At 49.8% G+C, this 16889-nt stretch overlaps 1 protein-coding gene across 2 annotated transcripts; it reads right to left on the bottom strand.

The window, feature by feature from the left end:
* Window positions 1-1095: 1095 nt before the first annotated feature.
* Window positions 1096-14367, bottom strand: Cgref1 (cell growth regulator with EF-hand domain 1). 2 transcript variants are annotated; one of them, XM_036171435.1, is made up of 6 exons: window positions 13962-14367; window positions 3930-4032; window positions 2488-2553; window positions 2323-2393; window positions 2106-2227; window positions 1096-1950 (listed from the first exon to the last, which is right to left on the bottom strand). In XM_036171435.1, the coding sequence occupies exons 2-6, from the start codon at window positions 4013-4015 to the stop codon at window positions 1447-1449; spliced, it is 849 nt and encodes a 282-aa protein (XP_036027328.1). In that variant the 5' UTR covers window positions 4016-4032; window positions 13962-14367; the 3' UTR covers window positions 1096-1446. The 2 variants fall into 2 exon arrangements, with proteins under 2 accessions (XP_036027328.1, XP_036027327.1); XM_036171434.1 differs by lacking the exon at window positions 13962-14367 and having other exon boundaries at window positions 2484-2553; window positions 3930-4014.
* Between the last annotated feature and the right edge of the window lie 2522 nt (window positions 14368-16889).

The following is a 16889-nucleotide window of genomic DNA, read 5'->3' as shown; positions in this document are numbered from 1 at the left end:
TCCATTTGACAGATGGGAAGTTGAAAGGAGGGTAAAGCCACGTCCACAAAGGCGGCACACACCTAATTAAATAACTCACTTGAATTCACCTCTGTCTGACAAGGAAGCCTATGTTTCTGTCCACCTGTCTGGAATGTCACATTAGAGTCCCGTCCTGACATGTCACCTGCATCTAACTTCTCCCTGGGACAGCAGCGTTCTGTGTCAGGCTACATTTGTGGTTGAAGTACCAACCTGACTCAAGGTAAGTTCTGAGGACCTGTAGGTTCCTGGGAAGCCCATGGGAAAAGGCAGTTTTGGACAGAGAAGCCCCACGGACCCAGAAAGCAGGCCCCCTTGACCACTGTCACCTAGCTTGAGGGCCTGGAAGAAGAGGCGGAAGAGAAAGAGGAAGAGAGGGGAGAAAGAGGAAGAGAAGGAAAGGAAGAGAAGGGGAGGAAGAGGAAGAGAAGGGGAGGAAGAAGAAGAGAAGGAAAGGAAGAGGAAGAGAAGGGGAGGAAGAGGAAGAGAAGGGGAGGAAGAAGAAGAGAAGGGGAGGAAGAGGAAGAGAAGGGGAGGAAGAAGAAGAGAAGGGGAGGAAGAGGAAGAGAAGGGGAGGAAGAAGAAGAGAAGGGGAGGAAGAGGAAGAGAAGGGGAGGAAGAGGAAGAGAAGGGGAGGAAGAGGAAGAGAGGGGAGGAAGAGGAGAGAAAGAGGAAGAGAAGGGGAGGAAGAGGGGGAGGAAGAGGAAGAGAGTGGAAGAAGAGGAAGAGAGGAAGAAGAAGAAGAGAGGAAGAGGAAGAGAAGGAGAGGAAGAGAAGGGAGGGTAGTTATTAATGCCATCTAGTTGTGGGGAGTGATACGGAGGAGTGGGGACCATCTGTCTGCCTTGAGCCACAACACGGGTCACAGAGGTCTGACTGTCAAGTCAAGAGGAAACTTCAGGACAGAGTTCATGCTCCCAGGATAGACTGAGCTTTATTCCTGGGCTTGTCTGCAGCTGGCTGTGGCTAGTGATCTCAGCACCCCTGGCCAGAAACCCTGGGAAAGCTGACTCTCCATCCCGCCGAGAAGCTTGTCCAGTCCCCAAACCCTTGTGTTCTGAGGGGAAGGCGCTATGGAGATGAATTCATTCTGGTCTTTATTGATTGTTGGGGGCCTGAAAGCCGCCTCTCAGCTTGGGGTCTCCCTGAGCAGCACAGAAGTCCTGCTTCCTCCTGAGGCCAGAAAGGAAATATAGGAGAGCTTTTGTTCCCTCATCAAGACAGGGTCTTACTAAGTAGGCCAGCCTGGCCTCAAACTAGCTATATAGCCTGGGCTAGCCTGGAGCTCTCAATCCTTCTGCTACAGTGGCTTGTGCCACCGTACCCATGTCAGAGGTGGCTCTTAGCGCAACATACACGCTTCACCCCTTCATGCTTCCTGCTCCGCACTGAGATTTGAAGGGATGCGAGCCCATGTCATCGGGCCTATATCTCATCGTTCTCCATTTGAATACTATGAGCCTCAACCTCATTTGGAGTGTTTATGGTATCTAGTGTTTCCACTAGCAGCTCTTTGGCTTCCCCTTCACTGTCCCTGCTCTCCACCCGGCCCTCGGCATCCTCTCTGGGACCCGGGACATCTCCTTCAGCCTCCGCCTGTCTCCTAGCCTCCCCTGCAGGACTGAGGGTATCTACTTGAGACCCTGTCTGATGTCTAGCCTCCTGTACAGGTTCCAAAGACTCCCTTTTGGCCTCTGCCTGGTCCCGAGTCTCTTCTCCAGTCTCCGGGGATTCCTGGGAGTCTGCTTGCAATGGATTGTTAGCTAAATGCAGCTGCCTTCCAGCAGGTTGTGGCTCCTGGAGCGCTGGGGGAAGGGACTCTGGATGCTTGGGGGCCTCTCCTGGGAAGTTGACGAGCTCTGCAGGAGAAATGAGTCCATCTCCATCCAGGTCCTGGGTCTCGAGCACCTGGTCTACCGTCAGGATCACCTGTGGGAACAGTTACCATAGGTATTGCCAGGAACCCAGCCCCTCTCCCAACAGCCTCGTCCCTGCTGCAAGGGGTCTCAGCTTCCTTTTTCAGGGAGTCTACCAAAGGGCCAGATCTCCGAGGCGCTAGTCTAACAGTGTCCGGCAGTGCTTACCGGGTTGATGGGAAAGTGTGCAGCTCCAGGAGCCAGAGCTGCCGTGAACATGGACAACAGCTCCAGGCCATCCAGCTGTCCATTCTGGTCATAGTCATGAAGAGCAAAGAGGTAGAGCAGGACTAGGGGGGAAAAGCTGGGTTAGAGAAGGCGGGAACCCACAGGGCAGTGGGCACTCAGCCCCAGCTCTGTCCCCAGGAGCCTCCCAGCACCTCACCTTGCTCCCGGTCCATGTGCTCTGGATCTTCTTCCATCTTCTTTAGCCCCTTGAGGTAATTCTGCAGACGTCTGTGGAAAGAGCGGTAGATCAGCCAGGAGAGTCCTGTCTGTGACCTGGGACGTGACCAGGTAAATGCCTCCTGAAAGCCCCCAGCTTACTCACTGGAGCTGCTCGGGGCCTGGCTGGAACGGGTTGGGCATGAGCTGCTGTTGTACCTCAGGGTCCAGCCTAGAACAGGGAGAGAAGGCTCAGCCCAAGGCCTAGCTTAGATTTCCGCAGTCCCAACGGAACCAATTGCTCAGAAAAGGCTGCAGGGAAAAAGCTCTTCAGATGTTACTGGAAGAAGAACCTTACCTCCTAAGGCTGTTTTTGCAGCTCAGGTGCCTTAGTTAACTTCAGGAAACCCAATGGCGAGATGGCTCAGTGGGTAAGAGTACTTGCTGCTCTTCCAGAGGACCTGAGTTCACCCAGTACCCATATTGGGTGGCTCACAGCTACCTATAACTTCAACTTCAGGGGACCTAACCCTTTCTTCTAGATTCTGCAAGCACCTCCACATTCATGCACACACGGACACATACATGTAAATAAATACGAAATTGAAAAGAAAGGAGAAAGTTGCTGGTGAGATTGGGCCACCATAGTAGACACACAGTGGAGGCCCAATGAGATGGTCTAGTGGAGCCAGGCAGCGGCAGCGTACGCCTTTAATCCCAGCACTCGGGAGGCAGAGGCAGGCGGATCTCTGTGAGTTCGAGGCCAGCCTGGGCTACAGAGCGAGATCCAGGACAAGAACCAAAACTACACGGAGAAACCCTGTCTTGAAAAAACACCCAAAACAAAACAAAAACAAAAACAAAAAAACCCCACCAAAACAAAATAATGGTCCAGTGAGTGTCAAGCCACAGTGGCTTATTGTCATCTTGCTTCTTCAATGCCAGCATCCAAGGAGCAGATCGCAAGCTAAGGCTAGTAGTGATGCCCAGGTTTCTACAGACCCAGTTTGCCCCAGGACACATCACTGCCCCTTCGTTTTTGAAGCGGAGGGCATGGATGTCAGCCTGGACTTTAAGTCTGCCCAGGGCCGCAGAATGTATTCCGACTCCTGCATGTGGCTACTGTTTGCCCACAGCGGCCTGGAGTAGCAGACCTGACAAAAGTTGCTGCAGTCCCTTGGGTCACTGTCGCCAGCCCTCCAAGGCTGCTCCAGCACTGCTGGCCCCTCATACCCATCATCCTTCCGCACACACTGAAGAGAGAAGTTCTAGCAAGTCAGAAACGTTAGCTAATGATCCCTGTTTCCTTGATATTCCCAATGTCAGGTCTTGGTTCATAGATCACAGCCCCTGTCCCAGCGCCTAGCTTCCTCCTGCTGCTTTACACGAGACTGCAGCTGAACTCTTGGCTGCCAAGGGGTCTCCTAGCATGCACTACATCCCTACATGTGACATTCTGATCATCACAAGGCAGGAGGTTGGGGTGCTCAACACAGCAATGAAGGAGGCTATACTTCATCAGGCTCCCGGCTCCTCAGAGGGGTCCTGACATCTTTCCAGAGATTCTCCCTACCCCAGCCCAGGGACCCATGCTCCTAATCCTCTCACCTTGCAGCTCCATCCTTGGGAGCAGCGTGACCCAAAGGTAGCAACAACAGTGGTAGCATCAACACTTGCATCAGACACTGGAACATCCTTCTGGAGACTGGAGCTAGGAACAGAATCAGAGAATCAGGAGAGGGGTGTCTGCCACAGTGTTGGGGGTCAGATGGTTCGAACAGCAATGACTTCTTTCCTTGTATGTGGAAACATGTGTTGTAGGAAAAAGGATGTCTGCAGGCTGGAGAGATAGCTTAAGAGCATCGGCTGTTCTTCCAGGTTCAATTCCCAGCACCCACATGGCAGCTCAAACTGTCTGTAAGCCCAGTTCTGAGGGATCTGACACCTTCTCACTAATGCACATAAAATAAGAAAAAAAAAGTTAAATAAATAAGGACAAAGAACGTCTGCTCAAAGAGGACTATACATGCACACCAGCAACGTCCCATGGAACTTTGCTCAACATAAGTCCCGATTATAGGAAAATATATAAATCATGCTCCAGTATTTAAGTGCATAAAAGCAAAGAAGCGCTCTGGGAGGTAGCTCTGGATGTGAGTGCTCTTCCCTGTGTCCCTTGGCCCTGCTTAAAGTGCTGCTTAAATGTGTCTTCTCTGGAGCAGGCCACACTTTATTTACAGATGGGAAAGGAAAGATTAGAAATGTTGGGATCACCAAAGACCAAAACTATACAGAAAGACAAAGAGGGAGATGCACTGTTGGCCTGTCCTTATGAAAAATCTGCCGAGGTTTGGTGTGGTAGTGCATGCTCATAATCCTAGCACTCACTGGGCGGTAGTAGCACATCCCCTTAATCCTAGCACTTGGGAGGCAGAGGCAGGAGGATCTCTGTGAGTTTGAGGCCAGCCTGGTCCACAGAGCTAGTTCTAGGACAGCCAAGGCTACACAAAGAAACCCTGCCTCGAAAAACACAATAAATAAATAATCCCAGCACTCAGGAGTCTGAGGCAGGAGGATTGTGAGTTCAAAGTCAGCCTGGCTGTCTCTACATTACACAGACTTAATTATATGGAAATGTTCAAATATAAAATGAGTCTATTGGGAACACAGAACATAAAGCTTTCTAGTTCATCCTAGGGATATGTACACATAATGTGAGTTTCCGAGGAGATAGATGCCCACCCAAATTGAGACATCCTCCCAGAAAAACCATCTCTGTGCAGAAAAATAATCAGATGTTTGATGGTCAGGACCTTTCATCCACAGAACCTAAAACTCAGGCAAGCACTTGATTTTACTAAAGGACATCCCCTAGCTTTCAGTAGGTTCCCTAAGAGGTCCATGATCCTAGCAAGGTCTAGAAACATGTCCAGGATGGGCATTAGGTCCCTAAGAGCTGAGAGGTGGAGCTGGCAAGCACCTGGCTCACAGGGAGATAAGCATAACATTTACCATTTTGAGCTGCCTTGAGTAAGGAGACCAAAGAGTGGAAGCCCAGAAAAGGATGGAGCCATCACAGCACAGGCCCTGTGTTCGTTTTTCCTTTATGTGCATGCACATGTGCGTGCGTGCATGCATGCGTGCGTGCGTGCGTGCGTGTGTGTGTGTGTGTGTGTGTGTGTGTGTGTGTGTGTGATGTATGGACCTATTAATATAGTTGTGCACATGCATGTGGGTGTCAGAAGTTAATGTCAAATATCTTTCTTTGATCACTATCCTTGATCACAAGAAACCTGAATTAATTTAAAAATACAGTATTGTTGGGAGTGACGTGGAGGTGGTCGTGTGTGCCGTGGCGTACGTGTGGGAGTCAGAGGACAACTTTATGGAGTCCGAATTTTCATAGATTCCAGGAATTAAAGTCGGGTACCCAGGCTTGCACAGTAAAGTATCTTTAGCTGCCAAACCACTTTCCTTTTTTGAGACAGAATCTCGCACTGAACTTCAAGTTGATCAGTTCATCTAAACTGGCTGTTCAAGAAGCTCAAGGATCCACCTCTTTCTAACCCCACTCTCTCATACACACACACACACACACACACACACACACACACACACACACACACACCGACAGACAGACAGACAGCACTGGGTTACAGGCACACACTACTGTTTTTACAGGAATTCTAGCGAGTCTGAACTCAGGTTCTCAGCGGGCACTTCACCGAGTGAACCCGTCCCAACCCTGAGCCTGGCTATTTCCATGGGTACTGAAGATTGAACTCGGGTGCTCACATCTGTGTTTGACCCACCCCAACCCTCCCACCCTCAATGCCATATTCATTTGTCTACACATATGATGGCTGCTGACAGCTCCGGTGAGTACATGTAGCTTGCTGATCTCTATAAGCCCCAGTGGCCAAAGGGATGGTCAAGCCACCACTGCCTGAAAGATATTTGTAGCATCAGCTGTGACTGTCGAGCCTTGGGGTCTAGTTGTACCAAGGAGAGGTGACAGGGTCTTGTGGTCATTTAAGGTGGGCACCCAGAACTGAGCTCTCTATATTAATATTAAACCCTCAAGGAGACACAGCTCCATGACAGTGTGAGCTAGGCTTGCACACCTGAGAGTGTGTTAGCAAATGTCCCAAGGACAGTAACCACAAGGCTGGACACAAGTAGAAAGTATTCCCCCGTGAGCATCGAGTGGCAAGAAATTCTCAGTGTACCAAAGCACTGTGGAACCAGTGATGGGGGGATGGTGAGTTTGACATCCACCTCATCAGGAGTGTCTGTCAAACCCAACCCATGGCTTGGGGATTTAGCTCAGTGGCAGAGCGCTTGCCTAGCAAGCACAAGGCCCTGGGTTCGATCCTCGGCTCAAAAACAAAAACAAAAACAAAACAACACACACACACACACACACACACACACACACACAAAAAAAAAAAAAAAAAAAAAAAAAACCCAACCCATGTGAACTGGAGCTGCTTGGGCTGGCCTAATATGAGCAGATTGAGAGGAGACCCCGTACATCAAGCTGGGATTCCAAATGGCTATACTAAGTACAAGTAAACAAAGGCGGATGGAAAGACCGCTCAGTGGCTAAGAGCACCTGGGGCTCTTCCAGAGGACCTGAGTTTGGTTCCCAACATCCATGTCAAGTAGGCCAGCTGGAACTCCAGCTTTAGGGCATCTGATGGTTCCAGGCCATCCAGGGCTAACAAAGTGAGACCCTGTCCTATAAAAACCATCACCATGCTGGGCGGTGGTGGCACACACCTTTAATCCCAGCACTCGGGAGGCAGAGGCAGGCGGATCTCTGAGTTTGAGACCAGCCTGGGCTACAGAGTGAGATCCAGGGAAGGCGCAAAGCTACGCAGAGAAACCCTGTCTCAGAAAAACCAAAAACAAAAACAAACAAACAAAAAAAACCCAAACAAACAAACAAACAAAAAACCATCACCACCAATGAAAACAATAACAATAAAAGATAAATGTCTAAACTTACCGATTTTTAAATAAATTTTAGAATTTATGTATTTTATGCATGTAGACGTTTTGTCTGCATGTATGTCTGTGTACCACATGTGCACCTCATGGCTGCAGAAGCCAGAAGAAGGCATCAGATCCCCTGTAACCCAAGTAACAGATGGTTGTGAACCACCATGTGGGTGCTACGAATTGAATCTGGGTCCTCTGGAAGAGCAGAGTTCTTAACTGCTGAGCCATCTTTCCAGCTTATCAAATTTAAGATGAAAAAAAAGGGGGGGGCAGATTTGAGCATTTCAAAAGTCTAGATTTCTGCAGTCACAGAAGTTCAAAGAATTGAGTGTCAGCAGTTGGTTTGGAGGCCACCTGGAGGCCTCAAAGGGATGTGGAAGGCAGAAATGTCAACAGAACCCCTAAGGTGTTAAATGGAAACCCAAGCTGTGCAGGTTGCTTCCTTGTTTCCTTTGGCCCTGCCCCAGAGACCTGTGTGGCAGGTGGCAATGGGTCTGGGAACTAGACGGCAACCTTAAAAGCTTTTTGTGTGCGAAGTCTCTGGGATAAAGATGGGCCCACTGGGGTCCAGTCTCCAATATGAAAAGAAGGAGTGCACAGTGGTTGAGAGAGCCAGCTGCCAGAGACGTCAGCAGGAGAATGCCAAGATGTGTGGCTCCTGGCCTGGATAAGAAAGAGGACACCATGGTGCGGTAGAGGACTTGGCTCTGCATTGTCCTCTAACGGCCCCTGTATGAGAGGTGAAGGTGTGATTCCCGCTTGGCACACTGGAAGGGCGGAGAACCTTTAAGAGATTGGTCCTGGGGCTGGAGAGATGGCTCAGAGGTTAAGAGCACTGCCTGTTCTTCCAGAGGTCCTGAGTTCAATTCCCAGCAACCACATGGTGGCTCACAACCATCTAAAATGAGATCTGATCTGGTGCCCTCTTCTGGCATGCAGGCAGACCACCGTATACATAATATATAAATAAATCGAGAGAGAGAGAGAGAGAGAGAGAGAGAGAGAGAGAGAGAGAGAGAGATTGATCCTGGGCCAGGAAGACGGCTCTGTCCACAAAGTGCTTGTGAGGCCAGCATGAAGGCTGGAGACCCCCCTCTCCAGTTGACTTGTAAAAGAGAGCATCAGGGAGGGACTGGAGGGGAGGGTAGAGACTGGTGGGTCTCTGGAGCTCACTGGCCAGCCAGTTCAGCCAATTAGTGAGGCCAAGTTTCATCGAGACTCTGTCTCAAAAATTAAGAGAGAATGATTGAGGAATACACCCAGTGTCCGCCTCTAGCCTCCACACCCACATATGCAAACGTGTGTGTACACCCATACTCACGTGCGCACATATCCACATGAACAGCTACATAGGCATACATCACAGGGGAGGGGAAGGGAGAGAGAGAGAGAGACAAACAGACAGAGACAGAGACCAAGAGAGACAGAGGGGGAGAAAAGGGGAAAAAATGGAGATCTCTCTGGGGGTGCCATGGAAGGGAAATAAAGGACCCCAGCCTTGTCTTCCGCCCCTTTCCTGCCCTAGCTGTGAGGTGACCAGCTCTGTCTCCAACCCCAGCCATGGTGTGCTGCCTCACAGGTACAGGAGCAACCAGGCCAACTGACCCTGAGCCCCAGCCTCCAGAACTAAGAAAAGTAAACCTTTTTGCTTTATGAATTGATTGTCGCAGATGTTCGTTACGGCAGCGGAAAGTTAACACACATGGGAAGCCAAATCACACAGTCACACCAGGCGGGCCAGTATCCGAGGAAGGCAACTGGGCAATGTGTAGAACACAAACACACATTTCCCCTAAGTAGCCCATGTCGCCCGCCCTTCATTCCCCGGCCTCTGCCTCCCAAGTATGGGATTACAGACATGAGTCATGGTGTCTGGCTGTGCATTTCTTCATTGTTCAGTGCGGGGAGGTCAAGTCCAAGTCTTCCAGCATGCAAGTCAAGGGCCCCACCACTGAAGTGCACTGTTAGAGCATTTAATTTTAAAATATATATTAGATGTATATATGTGTGTGTATGTATGTATGTGAGTGTTTTGTGTGCATGTATGCATGTGTACCATGTGAGTGCCTGGTGCCTAAAGAAAGCAGAAGAGGGCACTAGATCCCTTAGAACTGGAATTACGTAAGGTTGGGAGTCACCATGTGGATGCTGAGAACTGAACCTGGGTCCTCTGCGAGGGCCACAACGGGTGCTCTTAACTATTGAGTCCTCCCCCGCCAGGTTCTTTACTGTTTCTCAGTCCCTTCTGATAAATGAGGCACTCTCTTATCAGTAAGTTGGAAGTATAAGATCAAACTATTTCTTTTCCTCCTTAAGGCTTGCAAAGTTACATAATCAGGAAAAGACACACATGTTTAAACAATGAACAGATGAACAGAAGTGAGTGACCTACAGTCGCAGCTGCCGGGGAGGCTGAGTTACAACAGTCATGAGTTCGAGGCCAGCCTTGGCAATGTAGTGAGAGCCTGACAGGGAGGGAGGGAAGGAGGGAGGGAGGGAGAGAGGGAGGGAGGGACGGAGGGAGGGACACAGAAATACAGAATTGCTAGGAGAAGGAGGTCTAACCCGATGTTCTGACACGGAGAAGGGTCCTAACCGAAGGCTCTGCCTTGCACCGGCTGTATGCTCTCCTTCTCTCTGGTCTCCATCTGCAATGTAGGCTTGGTGGTAGCTAAGTGAGAGGAGGCCTCTTCCTTCCACAAGTTGTCCTGGCTGCTCTGAAGTCCTTCCCACACACCTTCACCCCCTGGCTTCCCACCTGAGTCCTTCAAATTACTTTCTCCTCCCCGTCCGTTCCCTGCCAGCATCCGGGCTGCAGGAGACTCATGTCATTTCAGTCCCTCAGAGCTGAACTGAATCTGTTGTTGTCCGCTAAGGTTGCTTTTCAGAAGAGGGTGTCTGAACTCCGAAGACAAACCCTAGCGGTGGCGGTTCGGGCCCAGCAGGAAGTGTCCCCCCTCCACCCACTAATCCATCCATTCATTAGGCTGACTGCAGTGACCCCAAAAACATGCCTACAGTTTTTTCTTTTTAATTTAAAAAATTGCCTTTCTTATTTTGTGTGTCTGTCTGTCTGTCTGTCTGTCTGTCTGTCTGTGGACATGTGTGCCAGTGTACATGTGGAGGTCAGAGAACAACTTTCTCTTTTTCCACGGTGTAGGTCCTGGGGATCAGAACACCTTTACTATCCATCTTACTGGTCCATGTATTCAATTTGTTTTTACTTTCCTTCCCCTAAATCTGGAGTCTATTCACCTCTTCTTATATGTTTGGACTTAGTGACTGGCTTCCAAGTGACTAGGATTGTTGAAAAGACTGGCAGGTCCAGTCGGTGTTTCTGCCCCTCTCTGTCTCCTCTGCAAACCCCCAAAAGACTACACAGGGATAGAGCCCTTGGGGCCCAGCTACCTCCCGGCCAGACAAGTCAGAGAATGAACCTTCCATATCCCATGGTGAGCCTTCCAGCTGGCCTAGCCAACAGCATGAACAGAAGAAAGCTGGTCTCCACTGCCTCGCCTAGACGGCATGCAGAGTGAAGTTAACATCTGAAGCTACTAAGTTGTTTTGGTTGGTTGGTTTTATGAATCAAGGTCTCGACATGCAATCCAGGTGGGCTTTGAACTCATATAGCTCAGACTTGCCTTAAACTCACTGAAATCCTCTTGTCTCAGCCTCCCAAGAACAGGGATTATAGTCATGCACCACCACACCTAGCTCTAGTTGTTTTTATGAAACAGGGTCTCCCCATGTAGCCTCCCACCAAGTGCTGATTACAGGAGCGAGCGTGTCCCCATATCCGGCTGTTGTATACTGCTTTTTAACCTGCAGAGGACTCCCGTAGCCTAGCTGGTACTGAAGCATCGCTGTGATAATCTAGTCTGCCTAGGAGCAAGGTAAGAGCTGGAGCTGGTTTTGACCCCAACTGTACAAGCAGCATGCCTACTGCTGGGAAGCTTGAGATCATCTGCAGGCACCTGCCACGTACGGAGCCCCTTCTGAAGACCTGGAGGGATTCTGGAGGACTCAGGAGCTCTCCTCTATCTATCTTCAAATCCAAACCATTTAAGTTTTGAGTGGCTTGTTAGGTAATCATGATAATCCAAACCCCAGCCCTGTAAGAGCTGGCTTCTTAGGTGTGGGACCTACTTAGTCACACAGCTGTCTGCTGTAGCTGTCTTGAAAGTCTTAACCACCTTTGCACTGGGCTCTGCAAATCATGTGCTGATTCTGAGCCCTCCCCATGCACATCGGCGTCCCTGTCCTCTTCTCTGTCCGGTGAGTCTTACATATGTAACTACTTGGTGTGTGTAGAGGACGGAACCATGGGGTTGCAGAAAATGGCAAGTGGACAGGGAGCTCCTTCTCACATACAGTCTTTTACTCTTGCCCCAGCCTGTGGTGCCGTCTTCACACCCACATCAGATAAGTCTCCCTTTACTAGACCGCCATTGCTCCAAAAACATTTTTTATTGTTTATTTTATTACTCTGCATGAGTGTAGGCCTGTGTGTGCCAGGGTGCGTGCCAGGGTGCGCCTGTAGAGGTCGGAGGACAACTCCGGGGAATTGGCTCTCTCCTGCCACCTTGTGGGGTAGAGGGTTTGAACTCAGGTCCTCAGGCTTGCTTGCAAGCATTTCGATCCATTTTGCTGGTCCATTCAAAACTTTTTAAAATCAAAAGGGGCTGGAAAGATGGCTCAGCTGTTGAGTGCTGGTTCAGTTCCCAACACCCATATGTTAGCTAGCAACTATCTGTAACCAGTTCCAGAGGGCCTGAGATCTCTTCTGTCCTGTCTCCCCTGAGGGCACTGCACACAGTGGTACACAAACATACATGCAGGCCAAACACCCATACATGTAAAAATAAAAACAATACAGGCCAGGGGTGTTGACACACACCCTTAATCCCACTGCTTTAGAGGCAGAGACAGGTGGATCTCTGTGAGTTCCAGGCCAGCCTGGTCTACAGAGTGTGTTCCAGAACATCTAGGGCTACAGAGAAACCCTATTTCAAATAATCAATTAATTTTAAAAAAATCCCTCATGGTCCCATGTATCTCAGGCTGGCCTGCCACTCAGCATGTAGCTGAGGATAACCCTGAACTCCTGATCCGAGCACGGGGATAACTGGTGTGCACCACCACACCTGGCAATTCCAACCCCAAGACCTTTCACAGCTCCTTGTTTTTCTCACAGTCCAGAGTCCTCGCTTGGGTGTTCAGGTATCACACCCTCTTTACCTCCCGCTCTGTGCTCCATTAGAGAAAGCTTCAAACATCGGCGTACTAGATTGTTATTTTCACGTTTTAATGTTCTCGTCCAAACCTGTTCCGCCTTCCACCTGGACCCTCCCGATAACCTCAGCGCTTCGTGGCAGTCTGCCCCCAAAGTTAAAAGCGCTGCATGCAGGCTTTGGGTCTGCTAGTCTCTTGATGCTTTCAGCCTTTGTTTGAGAGAACCAGGACAACATTTCATGTGAGGTGCAATGAGGGTGATGTGATACGGCTTGTCCATACTTACACAGTTTTAAGCCCTTGTAAGAGCTTTTGTAAGTAACAGAAATAGAGTGGTCATTGAACAATTGCTTGTACAATAAAAAATGATCCTGGCCATTTCCTATAATTAGAGCATGCATAAACGTAACGACTCTAATAAACACTTGAGAGCCACGGTAACTGCTAGTTAAGTTGTGATATAATTCAGTGAAGCTTTTCAAGTCGGACACACACCCACACCCACAACCACCTTCTGCCTCCAGTTTCTTTAAGCCTTTGCCCCAGCTCACAGGAGGAGACTTTGGCCTTGAGGTTGGACCTTTGGTCACATCCTGCCTCTGCACTGTTGCGTGGTCCAGGCGGGTATCTTAACCTCTCTTAGCCCTGGGGTCTTCATGATTAAGATGAGGGTGTTTCATAGGGACTTCAGGAAGGTACAGTGACATAGTATAGGTTTAAGCTAGCGTCAGCAGGTGCTCGCTCCTCTATGTGGCAGGGGGTCTTTGGCTCCTTAGCTGTATGGCTTCCCATCTCGTGGATACATTTCTTTTACAGTATCCCTGTCAAATAGCCAAAAAGCCTCTCTTGAACCTTTCCAGGACAGGAGCTGTCCCCATGAAGGACATCCATGTCATTTCTGAACAAGTTATGTGAATCTAATCATCTGCCTTCATTTAGCCCCTTCGTATCTGGGTCTAGGGAGGGGGAGCCCCGAATGACTGCGGCTATACAGCCCAAGGGGCTCACACCTGAACTAGATGGAGACCAGCCACCTACAGTTGAATGACGACGGCCAGCGCCCTTTCGATCATCTCCATCTACTGAATGAGGATGAACCCTAGCTAGCTACCCGAAACCCTACCCCTACCGCCAGGGCTGTTGGACCTGCTATTAAACCAGAGGGCTTGGGAGGGGGGCGCTTTGCACCCTTCCTCTACCTGCTCTCAGGGATGACCTCTTTCCCAATGGTACTTAGAGGCCAGGGCCACCTCCCCAGCCGAGTCCAAGCCGCAAGGGATGCGGAGGACTGCGCTCTCTCGGCATCCTGACAGCAGGCAGAAGGTCTCCGCCCTCACCCCCCACAAGGAGCCCGGCACCCCGGCGGCCCGCTGGGCCCCAGCCCCCTGCCCGAGTCCGACCCACCTGCTGCGGTGGCGCTGCGCGCGACTGGGGCTCCGGCTTCGTGCGCGCTCTGGGCACCGTGGCGCCCTTGCCTGGCTGCCCGCAGCCGGCCCTCCCCCGGGCGGCTCCACGTGGCCTTTCCACGTCGCCCTCCCGGCTGCAGCCACCGCCCAGGCCCGGGCAGAGTCCGGGCGGAGAAGGAGTGACAGCCTCGGCAGGGCCACCGCCCCGCCCTGCCCAGACCTGTCTGGCAGCGCCTCCACCTGGCCTTGTTCCATGCGGGGCTGGGGGAAGATGGATGGGGTCCTCGGTGCGTGTCACCGGGGTCCAGACGGAGGCAGATTGGTTTGCGTCTGTTTGAGTGTGACAGAGCGGTGAGGCGGAGTATGTGTGCATGACAGACTAGAGAAGATTTGTGAGGATGTGTGTGTGGGCGGCTGGTGAGGCATAGGGTATATATGAGGTGTGTGTTCAAGAGACGATGTCGGAGTGGTAGACTGGTTTGTGTATAAGTCACAGGCTAGTGAGACTAATGTGCATGTGTGTAAGATAGACACAGATACAGTGGCGAGGCAGAGGGTGTTGTGAGTGAGAAGTAGATGCAACTGGACAGATGGGAGGCTGTGTTCATTTAAAATGCCTTTAACTAGGACTATGCTGTGGGTACTGCACTGGCTTTCTCTGAGAAACTCGTTTGTGACTGAATAAAATATGACTTAGCATGTGTGATGGCGGCCTTCGCTGGGAAGAGCAGTGTGGCTAGTAGGAGGCCAGTTATCTAGGAGCGTGACAGTATGGGTGTTAACAGGCTGTATGTACCAAGACATCCGAACAAACTCTCCTCGAGTTGTTAAAGCTGAGATTCCAGGGAAGGTGTCAGTGTGTCACTGTGAACATGTACATCATGGAGGAGAGGTTCCACATGAGAGGAGAGGCAGATGGAGGCGTGTGTCAGGAGAAACCAATGCCACAGGAGCGGTAGTTTGCAGACAAAGCTGTTGCAGCACTATGGTCACAGTTTAAGATCAAGATGGAATGTCACCTACTTTTATTCCAGTGGTGAGTGCTTCTACCTAAGCTCTGGACTGCATCTCACCCATTGGCCCATGGACTTAGTTTTTTAAAATAATCTCATGCCTGAGGCTCCTCCTTCAGTTCCATCAGAACCTTCAGTTAGTAGCCAGCCATCACAGCCATAAGCCACCCAGACTATCTTTCCTGTGGGAGGTGCTGTTGGGCAAGGTTAGCTTGGATCTGTGTCCACTGGTTTCTGCCATGCTTCTCCTCCCTGTCAGTTGGCCTCAGTTCCCTGTGTGCACTGGCATCCATGGGAGTCCCTCCTCACTCTCCATTTGCTTATGTGTCCCAGCAGCCACTCCCCAATAACCACACTGAGACTTATTATTGATTATAAATGCTCGGTCAGTAGCTCAGGCTTGTTACTAACTAGCTCTTACATTTTAAATTAACCCATATTTCTTATTTATGCTCTGCCACATGGAAGTTTTTTTTTTTTTCAGTACAGCAAGTTCATCTTGCTTCTCTCCAAGTCTCCTCATGACTTTCCAGACTCAACCCTTCTTCTTTCCGGGGTCATCCGTGTCTGATCGCCCCATCTATACCTCCTGCCTAGCTACCAGCCAGTCAGCTCTTTTATTAAACCAATCAGAACGTGCCTTGGCAAAGACACATCTTCACAGTGTACAAAATGCTTATTCCATAACAGTCAGGGGTTCCGTTGTGTTTTCCAAATGCTCGCCTGTTAAAGCTATAACCCCCCAGAACTTCTGAACTCCATCATATTTAGAAAGAGGGTAATGGCAGATGTGATCAGTTTAGATGAAGTCATACTGGAGTTCATAATCCCATATGACTGGTGTCCATGGCTAAAGAGGACATTTGAACACACACAGGAATAACACTGCCATGGCCTGAAGTGTCTCCCAAAATTAATGTCTTGAGACTTACTCTGGTTGTGGTGCTAAGTGGTAGGGACTTTTGGGACATGATTAAGTCCAGGGTTCTGCCCTGCATGTGGATTAATGCCCTTATGGGAGAAGCTGCAGATCCTTTGTGCCTTTTGCTGTCTTTCCCGCCCGTCCTTCCCACCATGTCAGGGCACATGAGTGGCATCATTTATGAAGAACAGGTCATGACCAGACACTAAGCACTGTTAGCAACTGACAGACTTCTCACACTCCAAAACTGTGAGCAACAAACTTTTATTGCTTATAAATTGTCCTGCATAGGGCTAGAGAGGTAGGCTTAGTGGTTGAGAGAGCATAGTGCGCTCTTGCAGAGGACTCACGTTTGGTTCCCAGCACCCATGTCAGGTGGCTCACAACTGCCTGAGATTCCCACTACAGGGGATCTACCGCCTTCCTTTCACATCCTCAGGCACCTGCGCTCACATGCACCCCCACAAACACACATGGACAAACACACAGCAAAAAATAAATCTTTAAAAACCATCCAATCTGTAGTATTTTGTTATGGGATCACCATGTGAAGATAGACGCGCCTATGGACACTGAAGATTACCAACCAACCCTCAGAAGCAATGGGAGATGCGCACACAGACCCCCAAGGAACCCACCCTGATAACATCTTGCATCCAGAACATCCACTTTGCAGTACTTTTTAAAATCAACTCGCCAGGCGGTGGTGGCGGATCTCTGTGAGTTCGAGGCCACCCTGGTCTCCAAAGCAAGTTCCAGGAAAGGTGCAAAGCTACACAGAGAAACCCTGTCTTGAAAAACCAAAAAAAAAAAAAAAAAAAAAAAGAAAGAAAAAAGAAAAGAAAAGAAAAGAAAAAAAAATCAACTCAACAAATGAATTCACCATCTAAATATCTAAATACTGATGAGCTGATCATGATGGTTTGTTTATACTTATAACCCCAGCACTTAGTCAGAGACAGGAGAATCACTTCAAGTTAAAGGCCTGCCT

The sequence above is a fragment of the Onychomys torridus genome, chromosome 21 (assembly GCF_903995425.1).
Source record: "Onychomys torridus chromosome 21, mOncTor1.1, whole genome shotgun sequence".
NCBI classification, from domain to species: Eukaryota; Metazoa; Chordata; class Mammalia; order Rodentia; family Cricetidae; genus Onychomys; species Onychomys torridus.
This window is presented reverse-complemented; position numbering and strand designations above follow the sequence as displayed.

Coding starts and splice junctions, on each gene's coding strand:
- Cgref1 (XM_036171435.1), bottom strand. CDS start 4,015: ATGTTCCAGTGTCTGATGCAAGTGTTGATGCTACCACTGTTGTTGCTA. Junction 2,228..2,322: donor GCACATGGACCGGGAGCAAG/GTGAGGTGCTGG, acceptor TTTCCCCCCTAG/TCCTGCTCTACCTCTTTGCT. Junction 1,951..2,105: donor CACACTTTCCCATCAACCCG/GTAAGCACTGCC, acceptor CTGTTCCCACAG/GTGATCCTGACGGTAGACCA.